Source organism: Ambystoma mexicanum, chromosome 2p (genome assembly GCF_040938575.1).
Source record: "Ambystoma mexicanum isolate Mex_15411 chromosome 2p, UKY_AmexF1_1, whole genome shotgun sequence".
NCBI classification, from domain to species: Eukaryota; Metazoa; Chordata; class Amphibia; order Caudata; family Ambystomatidae; genus Ambystoma; species Ambystoma mexicanum.
Window position 1 is genome coordinate 1,405,865,986 of NC_090923.1, and position 20,106 is coordinate 1,405,886,091.

At 50.2% G+C, this 20,106-nt stretch overlaps 1 protein-coding gene across 1 annotated transcript in view; it reads right to left on the reverse strand.

The window, feature by feature from the left end:
• The window catches only part of LOC138567554 (zinc finger protein 84-like), a 440,340-nt gene extending 435,105 nt beyond the window's left edge, over positions 1-5,235 (reverse strand). The window contains exon 1 of the mRNA XM_069645888.1: positions 4,193-5,235. Coding sequence (XP_069501989.1) covers positions 4,193-4,867 — 675 coding nt within the window. The 5' untranslated portion in view covers positions 4,868-5,235. The remainder of the gene's footprint in view (positions 1-4,192) is intronic.
• Positions 5,236-20,106: the final 14,871 nt, after the last annotated feature.

Below are 20,106 nucleotides of genomic sequence, written 5' to 3' on the forward strand. Positions count from 1 at the left end.
TTCCTCCGACCACTGTGGCAGCGTCTCCATAGAATAGGGTGAAGACCACAAGACAGGCTGACAGGGGTCAAGGACCCCCACAAGCGCAATGGTGAATTTGGGAGGCCCTGAGAGAATTAAAGGGCGGGAAGCCAGAGGAAAGAAAAAGCAACTGCACAAATCAGGGAGACCCTGACACAATCAGAAAAAAAGGTAAAATAGGCAGATGTGTTGCCTCTAGACCCACTTTAAATTATGTGGGTCAGGAGGGCACATTTTGTGTAATGTTAATTGCAGAAGGGAGATTTTAATTGCTTTTGTTTCAGACCTTGACTAGAAGTTCGAACACTGCATCATTAGTGTTGTTTTTTAAAAAGACAAATAGTTGGCCAACTTGACGCATTTTTAGGTTTAGTAAAAAGCATTGAAAATCTGCGTTGTGCCACAATGACTGAGCAGTAAGTAAACAGAGTCATGTGTTCCCAAACAGAAGTACACTGTATATGTGTGCACTCCAACGAAAGGCTCGCTCATTAAGAAGTAGCAGCAAATTGTAGTTCAATTGCACTAAAAAGTAAAAGCCAGCATTGAAAGTTATCAGAGAAAAGAGTGGCTGGCTGATGCATTATGCATCACCCAAAAATGAATCCTCACGTCAAGCCAACGTTACCTTTCACATTCCTTATATAAATGTACAAAATTTAGATTTTATAAAGAGGCAAAATCACAGACACCAGACAATCACTCCGTATACCCAGAAATTATTCACATTTCTGCAGGAATCATACTTATGTAGGGTAGTAAAAATAATTTTTAGACTAGTTTTCATATTGAAATCTTCATAATTTATCTCTAGCCTCAAGATATAAAGAATATATTATAAATTGATATATTGATCTCTTTAAAAGAATATAGAAACTAACCAAAATGTTTTACACAAAATCTGGTACTCATGTATGCAAAAAAATTACATTAAAAAAACAAAAAAATTATAAGACCATGCCCATCTCTTCCATGAGGTTCAACGGTTTTAAAATCTAGAATGGGATTTATGACTTACGAGGTCAACAGAAATTGGAAGAGTACACTTTTTTTTTTAAAAAAAGGCAATTAAAGCATGGTAATGCACTAACATTGTGAAAGCCGGTCAGCTGGTGCATTTTTCCCCACCCCCAGTCTTCTGCCTAATGGAAATCAGAGGTGGGTTCTAATTGGAATTCATATAGCATTTTATATTTTTTCTTTACATACAAGTCCTTCTTTGGACTAGGACTTCCGGTACATACAATACCTAATCAGTATGCAAAAAGTAAGTTAATCAGTTGTTGCAGTGAGAACGCAGCAATAAACGTCATCGTTTATTAGCTCACAGAACAAGGACATTTACAGATAGTAAATCATTTAGGGTGTTAAGAAAAAAGGAGCAGAATTAGGAGTAGAATACTATCTCTTGTTCAACATTTAATTATCCAATTTAAAATTGCATGGGAGATTATGCTCTTTTAGGAAGTAGTATATAAAAAGGAGAAAGTCAATCACCAGTGAATAAAGGAAAACTATCTACAAAAAATACAATGGAGAAAAGAGCACAAATCAAAGATTGTTAGAAATCGAATACACAAACTGTTACACTAACGCTGAAAGGAAATTGGTAGTCAGATAAAATTTGCAGTTGAATTGTACAATACTTCAAAACACTTCAAGTAAAGCTAATTATTCAGCAAATGCAAACAGTGGAAAAAAATATGCCTGGATTTTCAAGAAAAGAGGCAGATAAGCCTATTGTGAGTAACTGATCCATAACATTAATCATTATCTCAAAGATGCACATGACAAAGGAAACAAGATCATACAGTTTGCATAACTAAGGCAGAAAATAACTAAAATATTTGGATATCATATTTCTGAGAAGTCACTTTGGACCCGTCAATTAAAAGGGCAGTCTGTACTAATGACTGGGTAATGGACAAAGTTGATCATCATTGGAATGTTCACCCTGACTAAAATTTAAACTGAAAAAAAAGTTTCTAAGCCAAAATTAATAGAACAAAAAAAGATTGTGTGTGTGGGAGGGAGTGACAGAACAAAAAAAAGAAATCCACCCCAAACAGACACTTCCGTGCCATCTTGTGTCATTGAATACCACTCAACCCCATATATGTTTCAAGATACCTATGTTACCCCAATGAAGATAAACTCTAAACTCGTTTTTTTCTGACAGTCAAGAACTAGGAGGAGAGATCTGATTTTGCTCGTGCTAAAAACTGAATATGGTTCCAGCATTTAGACACCCTAGACGATTTGTTTTGAAGGATAGTACTGGACCAATCCAGGATTGAGAAAATAAATGTCTACAGTTAAATAATGAGGTGATCTATAAAGGAGAGGGGGAGGCCTTGAAATGGGCATAACCGAGTACAAGGCTCGATATGGAATGCGGCCCAGCTGAAAATGACTTTTTTTTTATAAGATAGTCAGATGGATAACTTGAGTTGGATAGTGAAATTCCCACTTGTCAATGGACAAGAATCTGCTGGTAGGCTTTATAAACACGACATCATTGGCAAATGCAGAAAGATTAAAATGATATAGGGCAACATCCAAAATGCAGGTCCAAATAGTTCAATTTGGACAGATACAAGAATATCCTCAACTAAGGTACGTCTATTCACAGATGCCGATTCCCAAATGTCAAAATTATGGAACAAAGAGTTACATAAGATGAGCTTTTTAAAAAGGTCTTGAGTTCAGGATACACAAGATTAAATTAAAGGCCTATCAATGCAAGTAAAACGTCCATACACAGCTTTCTGAGCTAGGAAAAAGAAAAAAGTAGTTACAGCTGGAAAAAAAAAAGCAGCCGCCCAAGAGACAAAAAGCAGACAAAGAAATGTAAGTCAGGATTGGACGATTGCCACCAATTGAACAAGTAACGTAAAATTGCACGAGAGCAAAGATTGGTTTTACATCAAAAAATAAATTAAGGGAAAAAAAAGACCAGTGTGCAGCTGGGAGCAGAGCTAAATGATGATTACCAATCGCTAAGTGGCTATGCAGAAACGTTTTTTCAGATGCTCAATCAAGCTAAAGCTCCCGCTGGTACACTAGGGGGCATGCACAGGTTTTTAAAAAAGAAAAAATAACATACTTCATGCTCATGGATTCATACGTGTGAGGCAACAAATACGGAAAACTGGAATGGCAGAGTTATGCTCTGGCCTAGGAAGATTATACATTCCTCACTTTAACCATAGTGAGTAGAATGCCCACCTCAGGATTAAGAAACAGGATGGGGTACATTTTAAATTGGAAACTACATCTGGGGTGAGGGCAACCATCTCAGCCCAAGGCACTGCAGCACCATAAAAAGATAACACCGTTTTTAAATTAAAGTATGGATTTCGGATTGATCATTTTCTGTGTAAGTGCACAGTAAACAATGTTTTCAATCAAGGTCCTTTGGCATTTGCAGGAACACAAAGCAAGTTTCAAGAAACGAATTAAAACACTGCTTCTGCGCCCAATACAATACATGACAGATGTGGGTGCTTCTTGCAATTTAGGGGCATTGCATCCCCTGGTGCTTTTGTCCTGCCACCTCATAATGCAGCGCCATGTGCTCATATTGAACATCTGGATTGTGCTCAGTTGGTTAGGACTCTTCAGAGTGCGTTGAAAAGAAATGCAGCAGAGTCTGGGACTTTAGCACATATGCTACATTCTAAGGGAACACTTTTTGGTTTAAGTGCTAGATAAATAACAGATTGCTCGTGCGACCATAACGCAACTTTAGCATTCTACAATGATAACCCGCTACAACTTACATTGTCACCAAACATTGACTAGGCTAGCTTTTGTGTTGTAGTCCAAAACATCTGGAGAGCCAAAGGTTGTAGGCCACTCCACTATAGAAACCTTTCTGTATGGATGTATAACTTTTAGTATCCCATGTATAGCACACTCACCGGATTAATCTATCCCTACATGGTTGTGGGGAAACCATCACAGACGGCACATAAGAGATGGAGCATAAATTGGTCTTATTCAAAACGCCCTCACGATGATCTACAGCACTATGGAAAGAGAAACCTCTAAATGATTTTCCAGTTACACAGAACTTTCTGCTGTCCGTCGCTCATCTTTGTAGTCCTCCAACTGAGTGGTCTTGCAAAGGTAGGAAATGCATGTTCTGTCGCTGATGAATAGGACCTACCTGTGTCTCCTCAGTCTCATGCGAGCTCCCACTTTCATCACAGCTCTCGGACGGAGTGACCATCTCCTCGGCTGCCCTTTCAAGTGCCCTGCGCTTCAGCCAAGGTGGTTTGTAATCAAAGAAGGGACTTGCACGGTAAACATCCTCCAAGCGTCCTTGTGTAATCTCGCAGATCCTTGCGATCTCCAGTGCTCGAGTCAAACTGAGTTCTGCACCCTCACTTATTAGTTTTCGCCGCACTTCCTGCAGGTAGATTCCACACACCAGTCGGTCCCGGACCATCTCCTCTGTGTTCGCAAAGCCACAGTCTTGTGCGAGCAGGCTCACATCCGACAGGTACTGATCCAAGGGTTCACCTGGGCTCTGGCGCCTCTCATAGAACTTGGTGCGAGCAAATATGGGATTCACTTTAGCAGTTACCCATTCATCAAAACGAGTGAAGTAGGCTTCCAGCCTATCTCGTTCCTGGGGATGCATGTCTGTCCATGTATTGAATATGTCGCGTCCCTTCTCGCCCACCCAGATGAGAAGGTAGCAGCATTTCTCATCCTCCTTTGCGGAGCGCAAAGGCCCGTGGAAAAGTAGCTCAGCATGCTGCTTGAATTTACGCCATTCATCTGAGAGAGTCCGGCTTTCCCAGTTCATCCTGGGCAAATGGTCCCCAGCAAATTCCATGGCTTGTGCGTTTGCAGCTCCTTGAACAACAGATTCCGAGTCAGGGACCAGACATGGGTGGGAGGGCTCGAGTGAAAAATGTCCTAGAAAAACGGTTATAAAAGAGTTGGGGCATTGAAGATCCTGGGAGAGGGAAATGGAAGTGGGAGGTCCCTAGAGAGAGGAAAGTGGTGAAGGGGTTGGTATTAAGAAGGGTTCACCTCCTCTCACGGGATTAAAAAAAATACTGGACGGTGTGGCGCTACTGCTTCTCAAGTACTGGATCCATGACTGGGAAGAGTACGTGTTCTTGTCGGGAATCTTTAAAAATAGAGACGGGCACAACGAAACAAACCGCGCTCCCTCCTTGCACAGCAGCCTTCAGGAAATGCCTCGGAGATGACGAGAAGGCCAGTGGCAAGAGCGGCTTCTGAAAGCAAAGTACAGCACACGAACAGTGAGTAGCCTAGCAACTACCAGCACAGTGCCATCCAGTGGCAGCAGTAGCATCTCTTTGGGAAGAAGCTCGAGCGTCCGCCAGCTTCTTGTGTTATTGCCATAGAGTCTGGAGAAGGCAGCGCTAGAGCGTCTGACGACTCTTTGCGGGAGGACCATAGAGTTTTACAAGGCATTAGCCAACAGTACTACAGTGTCGACAGGCCTGCACGGTGGCGCTCTATCTATTAGTGGCATAGAGTGTCGCCAACAATCACTTCAACAGAACGTCGAGCGTGTTATGAAGAACGGAACGGGGGGCCATGTTGGGTGTAGCAACACTAGAGAGGCTTCCACACAGACCCCGTTGCAACATTGTCTTTATTTCGATACGGAAACAGATTCATTCTGGCAAAACGGTGGCCCCCTGTAATGCTGTACAACTTTGGAACTTCACCCTTTTCCCGTAGTTATAAGCACTGGTGGAAATGGAAAAAATGTGAAGGTGGGACTACCACTAGGGCCAGGGTAGGGGCGGAGTTCCGAGGGGGCGGAGCTAGCAGTTGAACTCCGCTCAAAGAAAATGTTCAAAATAATAGTTTACGTTCTTTCATTCTGCTTCTTTATTTTATCATTGCCACTTTAAAATCGCTTTGTGGTGACATCATTTGATACGGTGCAGTCTCCAGGATTGCAAGAACTCTTGCCAAATGACATCTTGTGCACATTCACAACTCACCTGCACTCATCATCTCCCCTCCTCACCCCTTGTTTGCCTTTCAACAATGCGGTGCTTTATAAAAGATGGCTTGAAAAGGGACACACACAGGATGGGAGAGAGATGGATAAAGATGTTTCTACCTTGTGCTCCTTCCCTCTTTCCATAACTTCCCTGTAACAAATAAAGCTAACTTTCTTTTATATATATAAAAAAAAAAGATGGCTTGAAAAGTACACACAAACGGATTTGTATATACTCAGACATGCCAACATTGGGGAGTCCCTGAGAGGGAGATTTCACCACAGCAATCGGGAAAATGTATTTTTCCCATACAATGGCATTGGGGTTATTATTTTAGGCGGGAGACTGTAAAAAATAGCCAGATTAATCAATGAAAAATCGTGAGTCTCCCGCCTTGTGTACTTTTCAGGCCATCTTTTATGAACATAGAATTATTTTAGGCAAACTGTGTACAATTGTGACCCTCCCCTGTTGTGACCTCAGTAGGTACCCCACGAGGTGTGTGCTGAGTCACGTGCGCAAGGTCACATGTGCCGGTGACCAAGTCAATAAAAGGGCCGAGCGGTTTCCCCCTCGGCAGTTGCAAAGACAATAACGCTGGTTCTCTGTGTCTTATTGCAGCCCGGCTCTGCTGGCTGTGTCGTGGGCCGCCCTGCACTGCAGGGCACCATCAACCTGATGGGCAGGGGCGTTGCTAGGGGGGGGCTATAGCCCCTGATCTTTTGGTTGTAGCCCCGGATAGAATCTCAGGAGCTACAGCCAAAAGACTAGCTAGCCCCCAGTCCCAACAGTTCCGACATCAGCTTAGCCCCGGGTCTTTTCCAAACCTAGCAACTCCCCTGCCGATGGGTAAGGCCATAACATCTGGCGATGCAGTCTCCGGCCACACGCAGCCGGTCGGTTACTCCAAGCAAAATAAATAAAACGAAAGGGAAACAGGAAAGGACACAGTGTCCTTGCGCCCTGCTGGGGGAGCTTGGCCATGCCCAGTGCGGCCCTGTCCTCTGCAGGCGCTCAGCCCCCCCCAGGGTCCCGCTACAACAGAGACCTTAAGAAATATCAGTCCGCCCTGCATCGAGGAGCGGGTGCACCACATGGGAGAGCAGCGGAGTGGCAAGGACTGCTGCCACATGATTGAACACTCACGCCTAGGGGGGAGTGACGGCGGCGCGTTCGCTGCCATCTCCAAACAAAACAACAAATACATTCTTCCGGCATGGGGGAAAGAAGATGCCGCCGTGCGGCGCAGTGCCGCCTAGCCGGGCATGTGACTTGCTGCCTGGGGCAGTGTAAGAGGCGTGCTCGCCACCGCACTGAAGCGAGCGGAGCTACTGCCTCAAGGAGGGCGCAACCTCCGTCACACTGCAGAAAAAAGAAAGGTACACTTCTCCTGGTTGGGGGAGAGAGTTAAGCTCCTGCCTGGTGGAGATTAATAGGCGGCGCAAGGGCTGCCACATGCATTAGGAGTGGACATTCCTCATGCCCGGTGGAGAAGAGCAGCTACTGCTGCTCCATCCAGGGAACAATGTTCCTGTCTGGGAGACAGCAAGCGGCCAATTCTGCCACATTGACAGTGGAGAGAGCAGGCGCCCACACTGCTACAATGAATTTTGGTACACCTGTCTGGGGGAGTAGGGCAGCGTGGCTGCCACAGTGAGAGAAACTCCTGCATGGGGGAGACTAGTGGCCCATGCCACCATATCAGAGTATTACTCCTGCCTGGGGAATGGCGAGCAGGGAGCCTATGCCACCGCATGGACTTTCAGCACTCCCCTCAGACGGAGGGGTGCACTACCTCAAACAAGGCATGGGATGTTGTGACCTCAGCATGAAACTACGAGGTACACGCTGAGTCACGTGCGCAAGGTCACATGTGCCGGTGACCAAGTCAATAAAAGGGCTCAGCGGTTTACCGCTTGGCAGTTGTAAAGAGACCAACCCTGGCTTTGCCGACTGCGTCATGGCCCTGCAGGGCCTCCCTGGGCACCATCAACACGATGGAGATGACCTCCCCGGCCCCATAACACCCCCATCTTGAGAGACTACAAATACCAGAATCAATTTCAAGAAAAAGGCACGATCACCGAAACCCCAGCTTTGCGTGTGTTCCTAGGGCAAGCTGGGGGCTACATGCAAAGCTGGGGACTCGGTAATGTAATCTACTCTGTGTGCGCTTGCACAGAGCAGATTAGATCACTGAGCCCGATGTGTCTTTGTACATCAGCGAAGCTGGGGGCTCGGTGAACTAATCTGCTTTATGCAGCGCATAGCAAATTCTATCAGCGAGGCCCCAGGTTTGCAGAGGGTCAATCACATCTCAGTGACCTGGGGAGGGGGTGCAGGGATGATTATCATGCAGGCCAGGTCCCAAGATACAGCTAAACATCTGATGCCATATCTCGGACCGACGAGAGCCAGCCCATTGGCCAGGGCTGGTTATTAGTGCACAACAAAGTAATATTAATGCATTTTGAAATGACTGCCTGTCAAGCAAATGGTTTAAAAAGTTGTATTGAACATTTTATAAAATAGAGCAAGGAGCATTACAACCCTTACCAAGTCCCTTCAAGAAGGTGACAGAATTGCATATAAGAAGAGCTCTTGATGTACACATGGGACCCTGTTGTCACGTCTCCCGTTGCTCGCCCTACCAGGAATCACACGATCACACGCCCCGCACCACACCTACCCGCAAGAGCAATCCCTGCACACAGAGTGAACCGGCAGTTCGCCCAGCATGGGAGGACACCAGCCTGCAGCCCCGGCGTCTACCGTCCTTCGTTTCGCTGGCAGTTGCCATGGAAGCGCTCTCACGGCTGGCCACGCCCACGGAGACTCCCACAGCAACCCCGAACATCCGGGATCTCGTGACCACGTGATCACGTCACGCCTCGCACGTCCATGGGACACATCACGTGACTGTCTAACGAGTTCAAAAGCATCCTGACAACACGGGTGCAGCACTTCACAGCTGATCTCTTGAGGATTGTTTAGCGCTTCTGGTTTACCTTTTTTGATCACGGACCTTGCGACCTCGGACTGCTCAACGGACTTGTCTTGCCTGCTCCTTGGATTTCTGCCTCTTGGATCCCCGCCTTGTTTCCCCCGGCTCCTCGACCTTGGAACACTCTCTCTCGGACTGCCTTTGATCAACCCCTTTGAACCTTGAATCTTGGAACTTGTTTTCGACTTCCTTTGCCTTGCTGGTCCATCACATCAGACCCAGGTGTGACACACCCATGAGCCATGCAGAACGTCTCTTCTACCACCATCAGCAGACTGTTGTCCTCGCCACGCATAGGGTACTGCCTACAGCACACTTGGGTAAGCCTTGTTACTATGGATTGTTACCTGTACCATCCGCACTGCTCCTATTTAACCCTCACCCATTGCCTTACAGTGGTCAGGGGGTCCTTCCGGCGTTCCTGCTACCTGATTGACGGCTCACCACACCTGTGGCCTCAAAGATTGCACAGGCAGTGTATCATTTCTGCCTGTGCGGTACTTGGGGGCGGAGGTACATTAATCTGCACGACCATCAAGATCAGAACAGACTGTGAAGCCTTCCTGGTCGTCCAGATTATGGATACCTCCCCCGGGGACCCTGTGGCTGCTCTAATGCAAGCGGTTGCGGCCCTTAGGACCGACATGGCCGCAGCCACAACGACCATCCACCATAGACTCGACGCCCTGCAGAGTACACGTGCCCCTTTACCCGCAGATGCCGAGTTCGGCGAGCCCAACCCCCCAGCTCCGCCTCCACCTCTGCCCACAGCACCCACAGTCCCCACTCCAGTGGTCCTTCCAACCTCCTTTCCTCTTGGTGCCCCCGAGCGCTATCAGGGGGATCCCAGGAAGTATTGCACCTTCCTCAACCAGTGCAAACTTCACTTCTTGTGTAGACCTCAGCTTTTTCCCGACTCCGTTACCAAGGCAGCTCTCCTTCTTTCTCACCTATCGGGTGTAGCGGCCATTTGGGTGAACCCATTATTAGAGAGCGATCACCCTGCCCTGTACAATTTTGACCTACTAGTGACAGAGATGGCAAAGGTTTTTGACACCAGGTACACGGCGCAATCTCGAGACCTGGAACTGCTTGATCTTACACAGAGAAAGCAAACACTGATTGATTACATCACCCGTTTCAACCAACTGGCTGCAGAGACCTTGTGGCCTGAAGAAAAGAAAGCCATAGTGTTCTATCGCGGTCTCTGTAGCCACATGAAAGACGCTCTTTTTGTGGTTCCGGCTCTTCCCTCCATCTTCTCTGAACTAGTGGACCTGGCTCTACAGGTGGACGCTCGTAGGTCCGAGCGTAGGGCGGAGACGGCTTTCTCCAACCAGGCACTCCCAGTCACGCCCGTCTCTGCTCCGGAACCCATGCAAATCGGCGGGATCCGGAGTCCCATCACCCAGGCCGAGCGGGAGCGTCGGAGAACCGACAACGCCTGTTTTTACTGTGGTACACTAGGGCACTATGTTAAGGAATGTCCCCGCCGCCCGAAGAACAAAGCATCGGGTTTTCAGAAGGCTCGCCCCTAAGAATGGGGGTACTGGCGAGTCCTTCTCTGACCCCCACTGAACCCGTATTTGGTCCCATCAGACCGATTACGGTCCAGGCCCAGCTGAAACCAACCAGAGATCTGGCACACTCAGTACAGATCGTGATCGTCTCCGGGGCCACTGGCTGCTTCATTGATATCTCACTGGCTCACGGCCTCAACCTACCCTTGATCAAGAAGAAGCATCCGGACCTGGTACAAGCAGTTGATGGCACCTCCCTTGCCTCTGGTCCCATTGAGTATCAAACCGCTCCCATGTTAGTGGTGATTCAGGGCACGCACTAAGAGACGCTAACGTTCAATCTCATCACCACTCCGCAGTTTGGTATCATTCTGGGCATCCCGTGGCTGAAACAGCACAACCCCTTGATTAACTGGGGCACTGGGCAGGTCACATTTGAATCTGAGGTCTGCCAGCACTTCTGTTTGATGGAGTCCACTATGTTTACATCCCCGGCCACCGTCCTTGGGGCCATGACCTCCGCCAGCCTTGATGAGACAGACCCATCTGCGAATGTCCCACACACCGTGGGGGCCGTTATAGCGGGGATGCCCGCTGTCTATCGATTCCTAGAGGTGTTTGACAAAGTCACGGCAGAGGGCCTACCACCACATCGACCCTATGATTGCCCCATTGATTTGGTTCCTGAGGCAACAATACCAAAGGGCAGGATATACTCCCTATCTCCATCGGATGAGCTGGTACTCAAGGAATACATCCAACAGGCCCTACGCTTGGGTCACATACGACCCTCTTGCTCCCCGGCTGCCAGTCCGATCTTCTTCGTGCCCAAGAAGGAGGATGACTTATGTCCATGTATCGATTACAGACGGTTGAACGCCGTTACCGTTAAGAATCGGTAATCCCTTACCCTCATCTCCACGCTTCTGGACAGATTAACGTGGGCATCCATCTTCACTAAGTTGGACCTTCCGGGGACATACAACCTGGTTCGTATGCGTAGCGGAGACGAGTGGAAGATGGCATTTTGTACTCGACAAGGGCTGTTCGAGTACACTGTAATGCCTTTCGGTCTCTGCAATGCCCCTGCTACGTTTCAACGCTTTGTCAACGAAGTGTTCTGCAACGTCTTAGACGTTTTTGTCGTGGCCTACCTAGACGACATATTGATATTCTCGTCCTCACTGGAGGAACACATAGGCCATGTAACAGAAGTACTAATTCGACTAAGGAAACACTCCTTGTACGCCAAACCCGAGAAATGTGTGTTTCATACTAGAGAAGTGGAATTCCAAGGCTTTCTTATTACACCCGGAGGCCTATCCATGAACATGTCCAAAGTCTGTGCCATCACAGAATGGCCCGCCCCAACCAGCCTCAAACAGCTACAATCGTTTCTTGGTTTTGCCAACTTTTATCAGCGATTTATCGCCGGTTTCTCGTCCATTGTCTCTCCACTGACTGCTCTGACCAGTCCTCGGGTCCAGTTCTGTTGGACCTCTGAACACCAGCGTTCTTTTGAGACACTCAAAGCCAGATTCACCACTGCCCCTGTACTACAGCATCCCGACCCCGAACTCCCATCTGTTTTGGAAGCCGATGCCTCTTCCTTTGCATTAGGCGCAGTGCTCTCCCAACCTTGTCCCTCCACGGGTCGGCTACACCCCATAGCGTTTCACTCAAGAAAGTTCACACCTCCCGAGTCTCACTACACAGTCACCGAGAAGGAGTTACTGGCCATTAAGGATGCACTACAGACCTGGCGACACCATCTCATTGGGGCCAAACACCAAACCGTGGTTTACACAGACCACAAAAACCTGCAAGACCTGGCCTCCCTTAAGTGCTTGAACAGCAGACAAGTGCGTTGGCACCTGTTTTTTGCTGCTTTTGATTTCGTGGTAAAACACAGACCAGGGCTTCCACATGGTAAGGCCGGTGCCCTATCCCGTTCGCCCGGGGGGGATTCTTTGCCCCTATACCCGGACACGCTTCTAAACGAAGGTCATGTCATAAGCATGTGTACTCCTCCTCCCTCCATGCTAGCCCTCACCCGACAGTGGGTTTCACATCATCCACATGCACTAACGGAATGGGATTTGGTACTCCAGGAAGGGTTGCCGTTCATACAAGATAGGCTGTTCCTCCCCACTAGCGACGTACGTAACCAAGCACTCGCTTGGTCCCACGACGCGGCCATCAATGGCCACCCCGGACAGCATCGCACCTTGGAATTACTGAAGCGGTGGTGTTGGTGGCCATCGATGGGGCGCGACGTTCAACATTATGTAAACACCTGCTCCATCTGTGCACAGTGCAAAACACGCAGGGGTGGTCCCGTGGGTCTCCTTCAGCCCCTACCTATTCCTCCCAGACCATGGCATACGGTTTCTATGGACCTCAATACAGATTTGCCTCGCAGACAAGGGTACGACTCCATCTGGGTGGTCGTCGATTCCTACACGAAGATGGCCCGTTTCGTTCCATGTCACAGGATACCCTCAGCCCCCGCTCTGGCCCAACTATTCTTTAAATCGATCCTCTGTCTCTTTGGTCTTCCGCAGGTCATTGGGCCTCATTACACGGTAGGCGGTAGGGACATACCGTTACCGGTAAGGGATTACCGGTATCGGTAAATCCCCTCCCCAATCACGAACCGGACATACCGCTATTAGCGGCACCGCAAAGTACGGTGGCACTATTAGCGGCAAGTCCGTGAGCGCGCGGCCCCTCAGACCGGAAATAGCGGCATAGCGCTAATATCACGGCATCACGAGCCATGCGTACATGGCAATACCGGCATGTAGTAGACCCAAAGAACCCTTACCGGCAAGGCGCTAATACCGGCATCGCGAACCACACGTTAAAAGAGCACAGCAGAGTTCCCACCTGCCACAGGTGGACAAAATCAGCACAGGTGGAGGCAATGGAGACTGGCAGCACAAAAGAGCACACCACACCCCTCCCCACACCCATTCCCACACCAAGATGGATGCAATACTAGCAGCATTACATGGGCTAGAGGACATGATTGCAGTGCAGCAGCTACAACAACAGGCAGCACAGAGGAGACGCAGGAGGAGGAGGAGGAGGGCAAGACAGGCGCAGCAAGCACCACCAGTGCACCTAGTGATACCACAGAGGCAGCCACCAATTCCCAGGATCAGAGCCAGTCCAGTCAACCTAACCCCTGAGCAGATACACACCCTGTACCGTCTGGACTGGGATACCATCACCACCATAGTAGACATGATATACAACGACATTGTGAGTCTCATTGACATCCGTACTGCCATCCCCCCTCTACTGAAGGTAGTTACAGTGCTCCACTTCTTGGCCACAGGCACCTACCAGCATACGGTAGGTCAGATGCATGGCATATCACAACCAGTATTCTCACGCACACTGAACCAGGTGCTCGATGCCCTCCTGCAGCACACAAGTCAACACATATACATGCCACGGACTGCCCAGGAGATCTCCAACACCAAAGTTGGCTTCCATTCACTGGCAGGCATCCCAAGTTGCATCAGGGCCATCGACTGTACCCATGTAGAACTGGTGGTCCCACATGCCAATGAGGTAGTGTACCGTAACAGAAAGCAATACCACTCCATCAACGTCCAAATGGTATGTGACTCCAATAAGATCATCACACATTGCTGTGCCCGATATGCCGGTTCAACCCATGATGCAATGGTCCTGCGGAACTCGACAATACCACGATACATGGAGCGACATGCTGGACAACGTTCGTGGCTACTTGGTGAGTAGCAGGCTGACCACATGTCAGTGTGATGTGGATTGTGAGTGGGGGGGGAGATGCATACTCCAACTGGGCGTGAACTGGTGTCATGAGAAGAATGGACATACATATTTGCATCACTGTACAGTGAGGCAGCCCACAATGGACCAGAGACAAAACCACATGCTGGAAGTGAGTGCCACGGCAAACATATCAATCCATTACGCCAAACAGGCCATTCCAAACAACATGCACACCGCACAACACACCATTCCCCCCATTACACAAATCAGCAACATGCATATCAAAATCACAACTGAAATGTACGCTGAACAACATCAGAAATGGTCCGCGCACATGAGTGCATACAAATGGATCCCCTGTAGCCATTGTGGTGAGGCACACCCGTACCCCACCACAGAATTGCCATCAAACAGCATGGGGACATCAACTAAGGAATGGCAGTGTACTAGCAGTGTGGCACTAACGTTGCCAGGGCCAGGAAACACAAATCACTTAAACTCTGGCGGAACATGGCAATCCCTGCTGTATGCATGCATGGTGCATGTCCACTTGCAAGGACCACCTCACCTTCCCACATTGCAGTTACCCTGATTGCCATGCGTGCTTGGATCAGTGGATGTCGTTGAATATGCAATGTTTGTTTGTGTGATATGTGCACGCTCCACATTATGTAGACACTTACACATACCCATTGTTGCACCCATGCAGGTGATGCAGGTTATCCCCTGAAGAGGTGGCTCCTTACCCCTGTGCGGAACCCACAGAACAGGCACGAAGAGGACTACAATCATGCACACACCCGTACCCGCGTGGTGATCGAGCAGACATTCGGCCTATTGAAGGAACGCTTCCGGTGCCTCAGCAGGTCGGGTGGGGCACTCCTGTACGGGCATGAGAAGGTGGCCAAGATCACCATGGCATGTGTCATGCTTCACAATATGTGTATCAGACGGAATGTGCCAATGCCCCCTGACATAAAACTGCGACCACCGTCTGAGGATGATGACGGGGATGAGGATGGAGGAGAGGGGGCTGCAGGTCATGCAGGTGGCGATGCCCATGAGGGACGTGCTGTGCGGCAGCACCTGATAGACCATTGTTTCTGATGCACATGGATTAGGAGGGTGCAATTGGTGTTCAGCTCAGGGCACGGGGTGTATGGAGGACATAAACACAGTGCACCCTTCAACAATAAAGCACACATACACAATGATCAATGTCCAGTCATGTGATTATCCATGCCATTACGTGTGTATTGAGCATTATGACATTCAAACGTGCATGTACCCTCCACCCCAACAACCCTCACCCCCCTCCCCCCACAACTCCCCCGAACACCCTCCCCCCCCTCCCCCCACAACTCCACCGAACACCCTCACCCCCCTCCCCCCACAACTCCACCGAACACCCTCACCCCCCTCCCCCCACAACTCCACCGAACACCCTCACCCCCCTCCCCCCACAACTCCACCGAACACCCTCACCCCCTCCCCCCACAACTCCACCGAACACCCTCACCCCCCTCCCCCCACAACTCCACCGAACACCCTCACCCCCTCCCCCCACAACTCCACCGAACACCCTCACCCCCCTCCCCCCACAACTCCACCGAACACCCTCACCCCCCTCCCCCCACAACTCCACCGAACATGGTGTGCACATCAGTGCTGCATTAGTTCCCAAGTGTCAACAGGGACAGGCTGGCCCTACTTCCCTCCTCCACTACCACCATTGGGGGGTTGTGAGTCTGACCGCCGCAAGGACCGGCTGGACCTGCGCAGGATGGTTGTCTGGTCGGAGCTAGTAGACGAGGGGGTGGCTGGTTGATCTGCTCCCTGTGAGTGACGCATGCTCTCCATCGCCTCAGCAATGCGCATTTGGACCTGCCTCACAGCGGCCATCTCGTCACATAGGCGCGTCGTGTTGCTGTCCATGGCAGCTTTCATGTCCCTTGACAACACCCGGATCTCCTCCCTGGACGAGGCAGCCTCGCTCACTTGCCGGGCAACCAGGGCATTGAGCTCCTCCTGGTGCTGGCGTATCAGGCTCATGGTGTCGTCTGCGGCCCTGCCCCTGTTACTCCTCGGCGCAGCTTGCTGCATGTGGCCGACATCAGGTGAGCTCGCCACGGGACTGAATGACCCATCCATTGCATCTCCGGCATGCACCTCATGGATGCTGCCATTGGATGTGTTGCATGGGCTGTGGAGTGGGGACAGCTGGGTGCTGGGTGTACGCTGCCCTTCCGGTGTCGGACATGGGTCGTCCACATCACTCATAGGTGCCGTGGCTGCTGCTTCCCCGACGGAGCTATTGGCTGCGGATGGCGTGCCTTCTGGCACTGGCTCCTGAGTGGTGGGGGTGGGTGGTGGGGGTGCTGCCACAGTGTCGGATGGCATTTCGACCCTTGGTGTGGTCGTTGCGTGGGTGGCTTTTGAACGCTGGGCCACTCCAGATATCCCAGTGCCCCTCGATGTACTGGGCCTGGTGCCTGCATCCTTTCCCTTGGCCTGCTTTTTGGGTGGTGGGGCCTGCGTTGCAGAGTCCAGCTCCTCACTGTCAGATTGTGACCCTGTGGGGGAGCAAGACAGGGATAGCATCAGTGATGGGTCAACGTGCATCATGCATATGTTGTTGTTGCTGCAGTTCTTTGGATTTGGACATCTAGTTTGGGCCTGCAGGTTGTTGGCCAGATGGGTGGGTCATCCGGACATGTGTCAGGGTGACACGTGTGTGAGGTGCTGCATGCATGTGGTTGTGTGGGGATGTGCAGGGCATATATGCAGGGTTGTGTACATGCGTGTGAGATGACCCCATCCATTAGCTGATTCCCAATTCACATTTGGGGGAGGGACTCATGCTTGGCATTGCTGTGTTTTGCGTGGTCACTCACCTCCGTCTGACGTTGTTGCCACACCACACTCCATTCGGCCCACTCCCTCGATGGATTCTATGCCAATGGTGCTGGCACATGTCTCCTCCCACTCCTGCATCTTCATCGGGGATCCACCTCCGCCTCCTGTGCCCATGGCCAGATTCCTGTTGGCCGATAAAATGCTGCGTACACGGAGGCGCAGATCATCCCACCGCTTGCGCACGTCCTTTACGGTGCGGGGGGTGGAGCCCACCGCACTGACTTTCTGCGCCACCTCAGCCCAGATTTCCTTTTTTCTCAGGAGTGCCGGGCGCCGCATGTCGCTAGCGAACACTATGTCTGCATTTGCAGCCAGGGTGTCTGCCAGCATTTTCAATTCCTCGTTTGAGAAGCGTTCTTTGCGCTGGCGCGCATCGGCTTTCTTTAGGGCCTTGGGCATTGTTTGTTCTTGTGGGATGTGGTTTTGCCAGTCGTGGTGTTGCTGCAGGTCCTGAGTGCAGGGGATGGCCTCTTTCCCGTTCCGGTGCGATGACGCTATTTCCGGTTCCGGTGTTTTACGGTGACCGCTAATAGCAGTGACCGCTAAAAGCGGTGACCGCTAATAGCGTGCAGCATGAGGGCGGAGGTGCTATCAGCACTTTGGTCAGAGCCGGTAAGGTGCTTTTGCGCCATGGCGGTAGGGTCATTTACCGGCATGGCCCTATGCGCGTGTCCGCTAACTCGTAATGGAACGCTATTAGCGGTCTCCTACGATGGCGGACACGCTAATAGCGCCATGACGGTAAATCACATTTTTTAGCGCCTACCGTGTAATGAGGCCCATTGTATCCGACCGCGGCTCGCAGTTTACATCTCGTTTTTGGCAGGCCCTTACCAAAATCCTTGGCATTGATGCCCGCTTCTCCTCAGCCTACCACCCGGAGAGCGATGGCCAAACTGAGAGGGTGAACCAGGCCCTAGAACAGTACCTGCGCTGCCTGACCCTTCAGTATCAGGATACATGGTTGAACCTGCTCCATTTGGCCGAATTCGCGTACAACAATGCCTGGCATTCCTCCACTGGTTTCTCTACTTTCTATTCACTCTATGGGCAACACCCTCGTTCTCTCCCTCTCCCCGATTTTGCTTCCTCATCCACTCCCGCTGCCAGTCTCTGTGCTCGCGATCTGCACTCGATCCATGCCCAGACACTGATCCATTTGCGGGAAGCCCAGACCTCTATGAAAACCAAGGCCGACAGGAAACGGGTAGCAGCCCCTGACTATCGGGTAGGTGACCGTGTTTGGTTATCGACTCGCCATTTGCGGATCCCTGGTTGCTGCAAACTGCTGCCCCGATTTGTCGGTCCCTACAGGATTACCCATGTTCTGAACCCGGTGGCCTTACGGCTCTCTGTTCCCTCTACCTGGCATATACACCCGGTGTTTCACACCTCCCTACTCAAGCCCTGTCTTGCTCCCACTCGGATGGTCCAGTCTCCTGCCCCTGTTTCTGTGTCCTCCCCGGATACGTTTGAGGTCAGTGCTATTCTGGGTTCTCGTCTCTGCAGGGTTCGCCTCCAGTATCTGGTTGACTGGTTGGGGTATGGTCCTGAAGAGCGCTCTTGGGTTCCCTCCCGGGACGTCCATGCCCCGCGTCTGGTTGCTCGCTTTCATCGGGATAGCCCGTGAAGCCCACAGGGTCGTGGGCCTTTGAGGGGGGCTCTGTCACGTCTCCCGTTGCTCGCCCTACCAGGAATCACACGATCACACGCCCCGCACCACACCTACCCACAAGAGCAGTCCCTGCACACAGAGTGAACCGGCAGTTCGCCCAGCGTGGGAGGACACCAGCCTGCAGCCCCGGCATCTACCATCCTTCGTTTCGCTGGCAGTTGCCATGGAAGCGCACTCACGGCTGGTCACGCCCACGGAGACTCCCACAGTAACCCCGAACATCCGGCGTCTCGTGACCACGTGATCATGTCACGCCTCGCACGTCCGAGGGACACATCACGTGACTGCCTAACGAGTTCAAAAGCATCCTGACAACACGGGTGCAGCGCTTCACAGCTGATCTCTTGAGGATTGTTTAGCGCTTCTGGTTTACCTTTTTTGATCACGACCTTGCGACCTCGGACTGCTCAACGGACTTGTCTTGCCTGCTCCTTAGATTACTGCCTCTTGGATCCCCACCTTGTTTCCCCCGGCTCCTCTACCTTGGAACACTCTTTCTCGGACTGCCTTTGATCAACCCCTTTGAACCTTGAATCTTGGAACTTGTTTTCGACTTTCTTTGCCTTGCTGGTCCATCACATCAGACCCAGGTGTGACACACCCACGAGCCGTGCAGAACATCTCTTCTACCACCATCAGCAGACTGTTGTCCTCGCCACGCTTAGGGTACTGCCTGCAGCACACTTGGGTAAGCCTTGTTACTACGGATTGTTACCTGTACCATCCGCACTGCTCCTATTTAACCCTCACCTATTGCCTTACAGTGGTCAGTGGGTCCTTCCGGCGTTCCTGCTACCTGATTGATGGCTCACCACACCTGTGCCTCAAAGATTGCACAGGCAGTATATCATTTCTGCCTGTGCGGTACTTGTGGACGGAGGTACATTAATCTGCACGACCATCAAGATCAGAACACCTGTACATAAGTAAAACGCTATTAAATAACAATCTTTAGATTTCATGCGCCTTAGAAATGAATTCTCAAAAATCCAATGAGAGTTGATCAGTAATAGATGTTGTTCATTTTTGTATGCTTTTTTAAATCGATATACATTGGCAAAACTTGTTTTCAAATTTTGTGAGTCAAATATATCATGAATTGCTTTTTTCAGCTTAATCAACTTTCTGTTTCAAAATTGTTTCCTTTCTTCAGCTTTATAAAATATAACCTTTTCCATTAGACCTCATTTTTGTATGCTT